At 40.8% G+C, this 13,931-nt stretch overlaps 1 protein-coding gene across 6 annotated transcripts in view; it reads left to right on the forward strand.

Moving 5' to 3' along the window:
• OTUD7A (OTU deubiquitinase 7A) overlaps positions 1-12,840 on the forward strand; it is a 131,448-nt gene extending 118,608 nt beyond the window's left edge. For 4 of the 6 annotated variants that reach the window (XM_032699945.1, XM_032699944.1, XM_032699949.1 and 1 more), the window contains exon 17: positions 1,733-12,840. In XM_032699945.1, the coding sequence (XP_032555836.1) occupies positions 1,733-3,166 (1,434 nt within the window). In that variant the 3' untranslated portion in view covers positions 3,167-12,840. The remainder of the gene's footprint in view (positions 1-1,732) is intronic. The other 2 variants (XM_032699948.1, XM_032699950.1) reach the window with 1 other exon arrangement.
• Positions 12,841-13,931: the final 1,091 nt, after the last annotated feature.

Genomic DNA, 13,931 nt, shown 5'->3' on the forward strand with positions numbered 1-13,931 from the left:
GGGTGTTGGGAGGGAGGGCTGCGTGGAAACACCTCAGTGTCCCAGCAGCAGGGACAAGTCACTCATGGCTCACTAACACTGCAATCAGACTTATGGATTTATCTGGTTATTTGCTCTAATAACACAGTTGCTTGTATATTTTTTGCTGAACTATATTTTCTAGCTTATCTTTCTGTTCCATTTTCCAGTAGTCTGTGTAGTTTAAAGAAACCTCTTCTCACCATTGTTTTTTCAGAAGTTTGGCTTGCTCTCCTAATGCCACTGTTAAATCACCAATCCCAAGTCCTTTCTGAGAATGCATTGGCCCCCCTGGACAGCTCCCAGTTTAGAGTGGCTAACAAAAGGCCACAGACAGGCTCTGAACTGGAGCCTGACTCTTCCAGAGAGCTATTTTAGAATCATGCCCAGCTGGCACCTACTCAGCTGCAAATTTCTCTGCAAACTGCATTGAATAGATTGAGGGGTTAGTCTGGAGGCTAAAGGTTGCTAGGAGAGCATGGAGGTGATTTAGGCCGCCTGCACAGATGGGGCTTGAACAGAGGAACAGAACACAAAAGGATTTAGCAACCTGCAAGAGGGGGAAAATCCATTTTTCTACAGTTTCAACACTAGCAGCTACCACATGATAAAAAGGAGAGGCAAAATGGTCCTGTATCTGTAAGTGGTGAGTGTGGAACCGGGGTTACCTGTCCCTGCTGACACTGTGATGGTCAGGTCACAGCAGCACTGTCACCTCTGCTCCCAGCTGGGTGGTGGGTGCTCAGGGATCCCTGAGAGACAGGGGACATGGAAGTACCCAGGGACAAGAAGCAGGCAGGTATTTCGATACCACAAGTATATACATCTACAGGTTACCCCTCCCTGAGTCCTTGTGGTTAGTTAAGTGTTCCCTATTTATCTCTAGCAGATATTGGCTACGTGGTGTCTGAAAGCAAGACTAAGTTTTGCAGGAGTTAATGAACAGAGTCCTGTTTTAAAGTACCCTTGGATCCATGTTATTGCATTGTCAAGAAAGATATTTTATCATGTTGCCTAAAATATAAAGTGGAACTTGGATTTGTGACACCAGTTTTATCTGCACTGCATTTCCAATAAGCATGAAAGCACATAATTGTGTTCCTCAGCCTTCTGGCTTAAGTTTAATGTGTGATATTCCAGGTGAGACGTTCAGCTCTGCTGCATCGTACCTTTGATTTTCACGCACCAGAGACCCGAGCAATGAAAAAGTCAGTTTAAATAAGTTGGGTTTTGAACATGATGGATTTTGAAATATTGCTGCATGCAGGCTTGTCTGCTGGATCCCCCTCACAGTTTTCAGCAACACCTCATTCCCCTTCCATGGCAACGTCACCAGTTCCTTTCCCTGCTGGCTCAGGGACAGCCCCTGGAGGTGTTCCCTATGGAGTGGCCAGACCTGTGCTGGTCTCTCCTCCACAGGGAGCTCCTCTCCACGGCTCACACACTGACTGTCACAGAGCCCCAGTGACCAACCCCTGCCCTACAAATGTGCTCGAAAGGAGCCCAAAGCTACTTAGGAACAAGAAAGATACGGAGTAAGCACAGCAAAATATGTTTTATTTGGTGAAGAAACCAGTTGAAAATGTCACTGTGTAAATTAAAAAATATATTTATAATCAATGTCAAAATATGTATTGAATTTGGGGGGTCTTTTTGCACCAGTTCCTGCATAAAACTGATTTTTCTGTATCTAATTATAATTTCTTTTCCATAGCAGGCCCCTTTGGCTCAACCAGAATCCCCTACAGCTTCAGCTGGGGAAGACGTGCAGTCTCTGGCTGACTCAATGGACTCGGACCGAGATTCCATCTGTAGTAATTCCAATGGCAATAATGGCAAAAACAGTAAAGAAAAAGAAAAGGACAAACAAAGGAAAGATAAAGATAAAACCAGGACGGATTCAGTTGCCAATAAAATAGGAAGCCTCAGTAAAACCCTGGGAATTAAACTGAAAAAGAACATGGGTGGTCTTGGAGGGCTGGTGCATGGCAAAATGAGCAGAGCCAATTCAGGGAATGGAAAAAATGGGGACACAGTAGAGAAGGTCAAAGAGAAGAAGTCCAAGTCTCGAAAAGGGAGCAAGGAGGAGTCGGGCCAGTCTGCGAGCACGTCTCCGTCGGAGAAGACCACCCCGTCCCCGACGGACAGAGCCAGCAGCTCCCCCACGGACAAGGGCAGCGCCAAACCCTTCCCTGACAAGCAGGCTGACCCCTGGAAGTACAGCACTGATGTGAAGCTCAGCCTGAACATTCTGAGAGCTGCCATGCAGGGTGAACGGAAGTTTATTTTTGCTGGCCTTCTTTTGACCAGTCACAGGCATCAGTTCCACGAGGAGATGATCGGTTATTACCTGACCAGCGCCCAGGAGCGATTCAATGCAGAGCAGGAACAGAAGAGGAAGGAAGCTGAGAAAAAGGCTGCACTGAATGGCTCATCTAGTAGGAAACTGGAGCCAGAAGCATATTCAAAAGAAAAATTGGAAACATCTCCTCAGGATAGGGCATCACCCGTCTTGCCTCAAAGCCATACAACCCAGCTGGTTTTAAAGTTCAAAGACCGCACTAGTCCCACCCCCGGGCCCTTCTCCTCCCCCAGCAGTGGTGCCAAGAGGAGCGGCCCCATCCCAGTGTCTGCCCACTACAGCCATACTCCCCCTGTCCAAAGGCAGAGTGTCATCCATTTGCATGACGTCAACTCCAAGCCATCGAGCTTCCAAGACGACACCTACAAGCCAGTGGTGGGCACCTTGAAGACCTGTGCCACCTACCCCCAGCAGAACAGGTCCCTGTCCTCCCAGAGCTACAGCCCAGCCCGGCTGCCCGGGATCCGCACGGTGAACACGGTGGAGTCGCTGAGCTGTGCCCTGCCCGCCGAGCACAAGTCCCAGACCTACACCAACGGCTTCAACACCGCGGACATCAGGGACTGCCTGGAGTACGCGGATGAGGACGCTCCCCAGACCTGGTTGAACAACGACAAAAACCAAGGCAGAAGCACAGTTTGCCCAATCTACTCCATCCAGCAGAACCGCTGTAAGAAGGAGAACTGTTCCTTTTATGGTCGTCCTGAGACTGACAATTACTGTTCCTACTGCTACAAGGAGGAGCTGAAGCGCAGGGAGAGGGACAGCAAGGGACACAGGCATTGAGGATTCTTCCTGACTACTTAGTTTTACCATTTTCTTACTTACAAAGTAAACAGTGTTGGATTGCAGTAAAAGGAATCCTTAAAACAAGAATAAAGGATTGATGAGTAAATAGTGTCTAGCTTTTCGCTTTTCCGGGGCAATGAGGAAATAATAGGATTAATTTATCATAAAAATATTATTTTCCATTTTGTCAGTGTCTTTTTTACATATACTGGTAAGCTGAAGGGTTGTTTACTCCTTTGTCAGTGCTGTGTATATGTTTGGTCAAAAATTTACTAATGGTGCCTGAATTTACACTGACATCACTCAGGTAGTAGAATGATAGGGGCAAGTCATAATAACAGAGATGTGGTGTTGTGGTAGGGTAGTGTCTGCCTTGCAGACCTTTGAAATGATAGAGCTATTATGAGAGTCTTTTTCTCAGTAAAACCTAAATTTTTCATAGCCTTTTTTTTCAGGAGGGTAGTGATTTTGCATACTGCACATTTTTAACATGGCAGCATATTGCATTGCTACTAATGTTTGTACTTACTTCACTCTGAAATGGAATGATTCTGGAAAAATGAGACTGAAAGGTCTGAATTCATGAGGGCTGTAGCTCTTCCTGACTTTAAGTTCTTACCAATTATTTCTACATTGCCATTAAAAAAAAAAAAAAGAAGTAGATTTGAACCACTTTTATTTGCACTGAATTTTTAAACAGGTTTTATAAAAAAATTCATTATGACTTTCAAGACTTCATGTCCCAAAACCACCACATAGTATAGTTTTGGGCACCTGAATTTCAAAAGTATTTTCATTGCTGTTAAAATGCAGAGAAATATTAAAATAAAATTAAAATATAAAAATTTTACTACATTTGGAAAATTTAATGACCAGCCAGGAAATTTAGGATCATTTTAGATCTGAATGAACTGCTTGTCAAAAGAAATGTAATGTATCAATTTATTGCCTTAGCTAGTGCATGAGCCTAATCATTAGTTATTTATTCATTTCTCAGCATTACTGAGTGATAATTCTTGCAAGCCTAACTATGTGAGCCTTTCTTGAAGACTGTTGGCTCCACCTATTTCCAAGTCTTCTCTCAGAGTGAGTCATCTCCGCCCAGGAGGTTCCCAGATGGCTGTAAAATACCTCCAGCAGGAATGGCAGCTCTGAGCACAGATTTGCACAAGCCTGATATCCAAATATTTACAGAAGTATTTGCAATACTTTTGAAAATAAAACTTAGCTCACAGAAACATTTCTGTAAAGAGATGCTGGTGAAGTAGATGAATGACACAAGAAGGTTTCCTTGAAGGTTTTGCACCCTCCACCATCAGTGGTACAGTGTAGGAACAAGAGCTCAGTGGCTCATTTACTCTCCCCTTACACACAGGGCTTTTATAAAGAGCTAATTTTCCACCAGCAGGTGAAGCACTGCCTTCAGGACTTCCTCTGCCACCCAAAGGTGCACAACATGAGTTCTGCCTTCCTCACTATGGAATAGCACTTTTTTGGCCCTCACAGGAAAGATCCTTTGCCAAAGAGTCTTTGTTTCTGATTCTTTTTCTGCTGTACCCCAATTTTTGCTCTTAACGTGGGTGGCACCATTTCACTGGTTAATCAGGGTTAACCCTAATTAACCCTGAAACCAAGCCTAAAGTCATCTGCAAAACAGGATGCACAAACTTCTGCTGCCATGTGCTGGCTTTGAGGAAAAGCACATGAGCTTTTTCTAATGTCCCACCGAAATTGGTGGAACTGAGCATATGCTTAAAACTGACTGTATTTTTAGGTTTTCTGCTGAATGGTAGGTCTCAAAATAAGTCCCTTAGCCAGTCCTAAAAAGTGAGGGTCTTTGCCATGTTAGGTATTCCATGAATCCAGGCCTGTACTTCACATTCCTTGCTGTATTCTGAGCATACACTGAGTCTCACTGAACTTGCTTCCTTCCTGAAAGGGAAATTCTGGTGTGTGTTAAAGCTCCATGTGACTCCTGTCCCCAAGGTAAGCATGTTCCAAACCCCTGTCTCCAGCTGCATACACTGGTGAGCAGTGCCCTGTTTGGTTTGCTGTTGTGATTACATCTAATTTCTAATTGTCAAAGACAACTGGGATTGCAGATTATGCTAAAACAGGCCAGATCATGTAAAAAGAAATCAAATATTACACTTGATTGTATTTGCTGCAGAGACTGAGAAAACTGGAAGGATGAAACTTCACAAAAGCCAGAAATATTTAAGAATTCTTAGGGCATTAGAGTAGCAGTAGCATTTGATACTCTGAGAATCACTTCTGTTAAAGCTGTGCTTTAGAAATACATTAGCAGCAATCCACACCAGCCTGTGTATTTGAGTGAGTTGTATCTTTCTCAGTGAGGAAAAAAGTAACAGCACATATATAAAAATAAGCAATCACCATGAGAATTCACTGTTTCCCATTTTTTAAAGGATTTGTTTCTACAGTATGTTTTTAAGATCTCCTACTCGTAAAAGAAAGAGATTTACAACTGGTCAGCATGTAGGTAAAATTACTCTATTCTAAATTATTGAATACATTGTATGTTAGATTGTTTTGAAAAGTTAATTGGTCTTCTGAATAATATCAGGCTTGTCTCTATAGGATACCAAACTTGAGTGTTCATTGTCATCCTCAGGACACTCAGATATTTCCATAAAGATTTACCACTGCTGGACTGCTCATTTTAAAATACATGTTATATGAAATACTGACAGAACACCTTTCAGTTGTGTCTGTTTCCTCAGAATCCTTTTCTTGGAATATCTTTGAATAATTTTCTAATCACTGTTTTCTTTCAGAACTCTCTTCAAATATCCCACAATTCTCTTGTCCCCTGACATTTGCTATTGAAAAGAACTTGCAGGCCTACAATGCAATTTGCCAGTTAAAATCTACCCATAATTTCCTGGTAGTTCTCCTTTTTTCTGGATATCTAGTACTGGGGGGGGGGGGGGTGTTCCTTCCTTTTCTTTCTGAGCTCTTTGTGGCAGTTGTCTGCATAATGCCACAGTTGGCATTAAACAGTCCAAACCTGCAGGAACAGTGCCTCCTCCTGAAGGAGTGGTTGTCCCATTAGAAGAAGTCTCCAAATATAAAAGGAAATTTTCTGCCTGTTTTTTTAGAGAGAATTCCCAACTGCTAGTGAGTTGCATTCACCAGGCACTGAAAAAAATTGTGTCATTCCTGAGCTGTGTGTGAGAGGCAATAATCTTCATACATAGTTTTCTGTTGCACTATCTGCTAACCTTTGACTGCTCTTTTGGTTTATTTTTCCTGACAGCTGAAGGTATCTGCAGTCCACAGGCCAGTCAGTCCTTCTCTGTGCCTGCTCTGCCCTCTCTGTGCCCTCCAGACCTTGTGGAATTACCTCCTAGTCCCAGCTGTACAGAAATCAGGGTTGGCTGGGGGGACCCGACTCATTCCTTGTGTAGCTCAGGTGGCTGCAATACTCACATATAGTTTTGCATTTGAATGTGCTTTTTTCCCCCTTTCTCCTTGATAGTGATTCAACATTTAGCACTGTTGTCTAGATCTCTGAAGTACAGACTAAATACTGGGTAGGCTACACCTTCCCAGAACAGATCCAAAATTACCAGGAGATATGTAGGTTGAGGGAAGCTGGAATTCTTTTCACGTGTGAATATGCAACTTTTCTAATTTAAGAAAGACTTAAACCTATTATGCAATTTTTTTAGTTTATTCATAAACTCTGATACAAAGGTCTGTAACAGAGGATGCCTATGATACATAATGGGTTTCAGTCACACTTTATATTAAAGTTCCATTTAAAATGCTTTATAAGGAGTTGATAAACCACAGACTTTACAAGTATATTTTCAGAAGTGGGTATCAGTTGTAGCATATGGATAACAAGCAGCTCATTCAGAAGAACGTTTTGCAGGTTATCAAAAGTAACTGCAGGTATTTTTGATTTTAAAAAGTTGATTAACTTTTTGTTCTATAAATGCAATGTCCCAGCTTTCTTTAGCAATTAGTTGCTTCTTCCTAAGTCAAAGGTAACATTTAGGGTATCAGTGAAGGAAAGATGCTGTAGTTGAAAAATTTTGTGTTGCTTATTTCTTAAGAAGTCTAAATAGGCCAAGTGAAGTCTTCAGAGTCATCTTTTCTCCAGCTGAACACTGGTGTGAGCAGAGTTCCTGGGTCCAGAAGGACTGAGCAGACCCCGTGGACATCTGAGGCAGGGTCAGTCCTTGCACAGGGCACAGTCAGGGTCATCTACTTCTCGTGTGATGAATGTGTAGATATCAAAAATGCACAGCACAGATCTGACAAAATACTGCCCTCCAACTCTCCAATTCTGCAAACACTTACACTGGTGCTCAACTTCACCCACCTGAACAGTCTCCTGACAGCAAGGAGTCTGCTGCTTTTCAGAAACTTCCAGAAAGTGTCAAGGAAAAGCGTGAATGTTTTTATCAAGGCCTGAGCCTTCAGCCAGTGTCTGTTCCCCATAGGCTGCCTGATGTTACTCTTCCAGCAAGAGAATCAGTGAGAATTTTGCCTGAGGAGTAGAGGGAAACCTTAGGCCTCTTTAAGCTAAATCTGCTGTCCCCTGAAATCTGAGGACAGAATCCCATTAGTAGTGGGGGCCTTAAATCAGGTGCTTCATTGACATGTAAAATACTTGCAAGCTGGACATGAAAGTGGAGTATAAGCTCATAAGGGAGTAAAGTCTTCATAACACTGGGAGAGTTTTGCACAGGTGAAAACCCATATGTTAATAAAAACCACAATAATCTCAAATAAACATAGGGCCAGAGAAACAAAATAACCAATGCTGATTGTAGATTGCTTTTCAGCTTAGTATATTTGAAGTCTCTGTCAGTGTATTTGAAGAGTATTTGTTTTAGAGAATGGCAGCTTACGAGGATCACCAAACATGTACAGCATAGGAGTGAAATTATTTCAGTAACAGACACTAGTATCTATTTTAATTTGCACATGGATTTTCCAGTGTATATGACTAAAACACTGTATTGTTAAAAATGAGAGGAAAATAACACAAAAGTGTTTGTAAGTATGTTCTATTTGTAGACTTAAGGCTGTATTATGTTGGAATTTTACAAACCAAGTTTAAATTGTAATATAGAAATTATTTTTATATTATTTTCAAAATATGCTACAGAGCAATATTTTGCGCCTTTATTATAAGCAGGGTCATAATTTTAGAGGTTCCTTTCAGAAATGCTGGTAGAAATTAACCATGAAAAGAAAGCTTTGTAAATGTAATTGTTTCTAACTGCTCTGTCTGTTGTGCACATCTATATCTAATGTCAGTTGAATATACAAATTTTTTTTAATTGAAAAGCTTTAAATTTTTCTTTCTATATTTTTAGTACAACACTATTCCTCCCTATTTAATTCCAGTCTCTACCAATAGCCACTTTTATAAGCAGCTTCTGAATAAACATTCATCAAAAATTTCCTTACCAAATGAAACATTTCTGTGCAGATACTGATTGACTTGGGACATTCATAATACACCCTGAACCCATTAGAATAGGATTAGTTTACCTTTTTTTTTTTTTTTTTAAACAGAATCAGAGATTTATTATTCCTTCAGGACGAAAACCAAGAATGAATAACTTGTGCAATCATTTTCCATCTGTGGGAAGAAAATCACTCTAGATCACAGAAGTGTCATCACTGATAGGCAGATACATCGTGTCTTAACAGATCTCAAATATGCATTCGCTTCTTGCAGGTTGAAGGCTTCAGATTTTATTTCTTCATCATTCTTTCTACTGTACATATCAATTACTGATGAACTGTGCAAAAAAAAAAAAAAAGACATCAGAAACTAATGTATATGCTAAATTAGGAATGTGTGTAGTTTTTAAAATTCCCTAACTTTCATGGTTTAGTTTGTTGGGATTTGCTTGTTTGTTTAAGAATTACTATTAAGGTACCGCAACCAAAATGTTCCCATCTGGATGCCCAGTGATTCTGGGTTTGTACTGGTAAAGAGATTGGGGTTAGGATGTGCTGAGCATCAACTTCTGCAGAATGAAAAGCTCGCTCTTGGTTTCAGAAAATCAAGTGAACATTACTCCAGCCCATATCAGGGCCTTTCTTTATTAACACTCTACTCTTTCAGTCAATGGAATTTCCATTTTTTCTTTAGTGATTTTCCACATGTGAACAAATAATTGGGCTTATTCATAAAGTGATTGTTTGAGTATGGAGAGACTTGCCTTGAACCAAAACACCATCTAATTGTTTAACTGTTGCATTCTTAATGGAGTAGTATATTCCGCTGGCTGGGGGGGGGGGTAAGACCTTATTTATTCCTTGGATATCACGGTCACATTGCTTTGTTTGGTTGGGATTTCTCCTCTCAAGTGAATAAGCTATTCTGATTGCTGTTTTACCTCCCATTGCCTGAATGCATGTATTGTGTCGAGAGAATTGAAATGGCCGATGCACATTTGCACTGTGGAACAGGCAATATGGGTAAAAGCCACCATGTTCCAAGCAGCCTTAAAATTATGACTCTCTGGGGACTGAGAGTCACTTAACTGGATGCGGCCTCTGTCCCACTTCCTCGTTCACCCATGACTGTAGAACACTCAAGCCTGCTGTGGTCTGTGTACACATATTTGAATAACCTGTAATCTTAACATTTTCTTTCAAAAATTGTGACTGTGTGTCAGGAAACCTTAATCAGAAGAGGAGATGGAGTAAAAACAGAGAGAGAATGGTAGGTTGTGGGGTAACCAGGGCTCCAAAATCCTAAAAAGAGGGAAAATAGTTGATGTATCAAAAACTATTTGCTGTTAAGACTGTAAGTTTTGTAGATCTTCCTGTATTTTGGGAAAACAGAGAAATTCATCTCTGCATCTAATGTAGCCTCTTTGTTGCAGAGGTTTGCTGTTGGGAAAGAAGGGAGAAAAGGAAGTTTTCTTCCCTTCTTAAAGCAAATTCTAGTGGTAAAATCATCTGAGATTGCAAAACATATGATCCTATGTTGAAACTAAACAGTGCCTAATTCCTGTGTGTGTTGTGTATTTCATTTGCATTTTGCCCCTTTCAAATCCCATTTCTTTTAAAAAAAGGGAGTGGGGGAAATTTAAAGATTTGGCTTGTATGTTAGTGACCCATTTCTTCCTTTTTTGACATGAAAATGGAATTGCACTTTCCTTCTTGGGCAAAGCTGAGAGATAAAAGCCACCTTTATAAGTAAATTCCATATAACTGCTTTGCCACAGAATGAAGTTAGAAGCCCTTGGCACAGCAGCTTTGCCTGAGGAAGCCTGACAGTGTGGGGGGAGCCTGAGAGCCGTGGCCAAAACAGCAGCTCAGGGTCACTCTTGCCTTTGAAACAGATGCAGTTCATTGTGGCCCGTGATGTCTGAACAGCACCTCTGTAGTAAAGGTGAAGTGGAACACTGCCTCATTACCATTTGCCTCCAGATTTAAGTAACACAGAGTCTCTTCCCCAGGCTTTTGGTTCAAATATGCAGGAGATGCAGCACCAAACCTGGCATCTCCGTTCCGTGGGCTTGCAGTCAGGTCTAAACAGAAACACAGCCATGTGGGCGGGGCAGGAGCGTTCTCGTCTCTCAACTTTGCAAATCGTGTGCACTTTTAATACTGACAGAAGTTAAGCAATGGTTTTATTGTTTATTTGCTCAGTATTCTGAGTACTGTAAATACAGTCTTTGTATAATGCACAGTGTGTGTACAGTACAGAAATGCTTTGCATGCACGTGGTGCTGGGCTCTGCTCATCCACCAGGACCAAGGAGAACAAACAGGATTGATGCCCAGACTAAATAATGGATAAAATCAGCCACACAGACTTAAGCAGTCAGAAGTCCCCAACCCTAGTGTTGTGGGCCAGCTCTGACAGCTTTGTATAAAATTCTATCCCAGTGATCTAGATTAGGTTTATGGGAAGGAGCAATTGCTTCTGTGTCTTTTCCAAGCCCATTGCTCTGAGCCTGCTAGTTCCTTCTGCAGCTGCACTGTGCCAGGCTTAGCACAGTCAGCTGGGAAGCAGTTTTTAAAATCTGCACAGAGTTCTTGTTTTGTTTTGGAATCCATCTAGAGTTTCACTCTGCATTCAATTTTAAGACATAAAACACTGTTATGAACTTTTCATAATGCCTTGAAGTTGCCTCTTGTGGGGCTGAAAGACTTTTGTTCTCCTTGGAAGGCCTTGTTCTTCCTCATTGATTCTTGTGACTGACATTTTTGTATGGAAAACGTTGAATGAAACACTGAGCATCTCAATGCTGTTTACATGTGTTTCTGCCATTTGGACGCACTGTGTTGTTAAAGCCAATGCTTCTCAGACATGGGCAGATCTTGAAGGACAGTCTGAAATACTATATACAGAAGGTATTTGGAGTTAATTCATCATAACTTTACTACTGCTATTGTATCAAATGCCCCCCAAATTTGTTTGTACATCTATTTTGCTATTGCTAACATTTTTATTTTCATCTTACAGTTTCTTAGACAAATTCTAAAGCTCTTTATCCCTAAAGCCTGTGGTAGATTTTCCAATAAAGAAGACTTGGCTTTCTCAGTTCAGTTTGCATTAGAGTGGCTTGTCTCCCCAAGCAAGAATTAAAGTAACTCAGATGTCCCACCCTTGGTCTAGAGTTCATTTACTTATTAACTGAGGATCTTTGTTCAAGTATAACCAAAGATAATTCTATAAAGTTTAAAATATCAGAATAGGCAATGTGACTTTCTAGTAAGAACTGCTGGCAAAATCAGCATTTTTTAACCCACAGAAATGTACAATAAAGATATTTGTACTTGAAGCCCATATTTCAAAGAAAGATAGTAGTTGGCTGTCACTGGGGCTTAAAGAAATGGTAATAGGGAATAAAGTAAGTCCCATTGATTTTTGCTTGCTAAGAATTCAAATTCTTGGTAGAAGACTACCCTTCTCATTTTTCAGAGTCTGAGCTTCTTAGTGTCTTCTATAAATTTACATTCTCTTAGCAAAGATTGCTTTAGGATTTCAAAAAACAACATGATAGCTATTACAGAAATCTGTTTAAAGCTGAAGTGACTTTTCAAGTTTCTTCTTTGACCATTTTCATGCAAAACATTTATCCCATATGAAAGGAGTTAATTTCTCTTTTCCCATTCCCCTCCCTATTCCTAATTTCAAGACACGATTGGTTGCAGTCACTTTTGTCTGCAAAGAAAACAGTTGATCATTTTTAAGCTGACTGCCATCTTGTTTAAATCCATTGTTCAAAAGAAACAGGATCATTAATTAATGTTAAATGATAATGAATATTTTTTGTTGTGAAAAGTGTGAGATCTTGAGAACCTTTTCTACATGCTGTTTTCATTCAAATTCAATTTAAATGTCATTTTTAATCTGATCCATATTTTGACAAAGATGATGTGTGAGAGCTGTTTTTAGCAGTTGGATTGTTACTTTGTAAAGTATTAAAGCACTAAACTAATTTTTGCAATAGGTAGAAAAACTTGCTTTTGTTTTGAAAAACTTCCAGTATAACTGTCGCACTTTTTATAGCAGAACTGTATTTAATTTCTTTCTTTTATGAAAGATTACTCAAAGTAACTGATAGCTCTGTAATCTGTGTGAATTGGCTTCTCCATTATTTGAAACTGAGAGAAGCTATGATGCCTATTCAATAAAATTAACTTATTTCTAAAGTACCCGTTTGCTGGAATTCTTGTCCGTGCTGCCTGGGTGCTCTCCTCGCTGTGATGCTGCAGCCAAGGCTGAGGGGCACCCTGCAAACCTGGGGCTCTGCTGGCTCATCACCAGCTTGTGCTCTGCTGCCAGAGTTCACTGTTAGATTTCAAATGAAGTTACATAAATTAGATAACTGAGAATCTGAGGCAGAAGGCAGAAATCAGGCATTGTCTGCTCAGCTTCTGTTTTCAGAGTATTCCCAGTTCCTGGGCTCCAAAGGGACAGGACCCTGTGCAGGAGGGGCAGTGCTGCCAGGCCACTGTGGAGGGGCAGGACAGACTGGGCTGTGACTGCTCGTGTCACCCTCCTCAGGAAATCTCTGCCTGTGTCATCAGGGGAAAGACAGGATATTTGTCACACAACCACCTTTAGAGAACTCCCACGTGCTGAATAATAACCATAATAACATGGTAACTTATTCCAATGTTAATTAGCCATTTTTAAAACAAACTTCTGACTTGAATTTGTCTGACTCCAGTTTTAGCTTTAGGATCTCCTTTCACTCCTGTCTGATTGAGGAGTTGTCTGTTGCCTTCAAAGTCCCTGTACCCTCTGAAAGGGCCATCCCTCACCCTCCTGTGTCCGGCTGAGCAGATCCTGCCTTCCAAGGCTGTTGCAAAGGCATATTTCCAGTCCCTGAAATATAATATTTCTCATGCCTGTGCTTAAAGTCTCCTCGAGCCTTATAACATCTCCCTCAATCTGTAAAGACTCGAGTTAGACTGAAAGCTTTTTCTGAAATACACTTCAGCTCTGGTAAGAATCGCTCCAGGCAGGCTCTGCTGCAGGTGGATCAGACAGCTCCTCTGCTGAAACAGTCTCTAATTCTGTTTGGAATTGATAGTGCCTGCATTTCAGTACAAGCTTATTTCTGAACTGAAATTATTGTATAGTTAATCACTAAGATGTCTTTAGTTTTTTATGTTTAGTTTTCCATCCATAAGTTGTAGAAGGAACAGCTGCTCTTTGAGCTCATATTTTTTAGAGTCTGCGATTCCTAAGCCAGAGTCCTCCATGTGGTGATGGAGGTGAATATATACATCTGGTGAGT

This window comes from Chiroxiphia lanceolata, chromosome 12, assembly GCF_009829145.1.
Source record: "Chiroxiphia lanceolata isolate bChiLan1 chromosome 12, bChiLan1.pri, whole genome shotgun sequence".
NCBI classification, from domain to species: domain Eukaryota; kingdom Metazoa; phylum Chordata; class Aves; order Passeriformes; family Pipridae; genus Chiroxiphia; species Chiroxiphia lanceolata.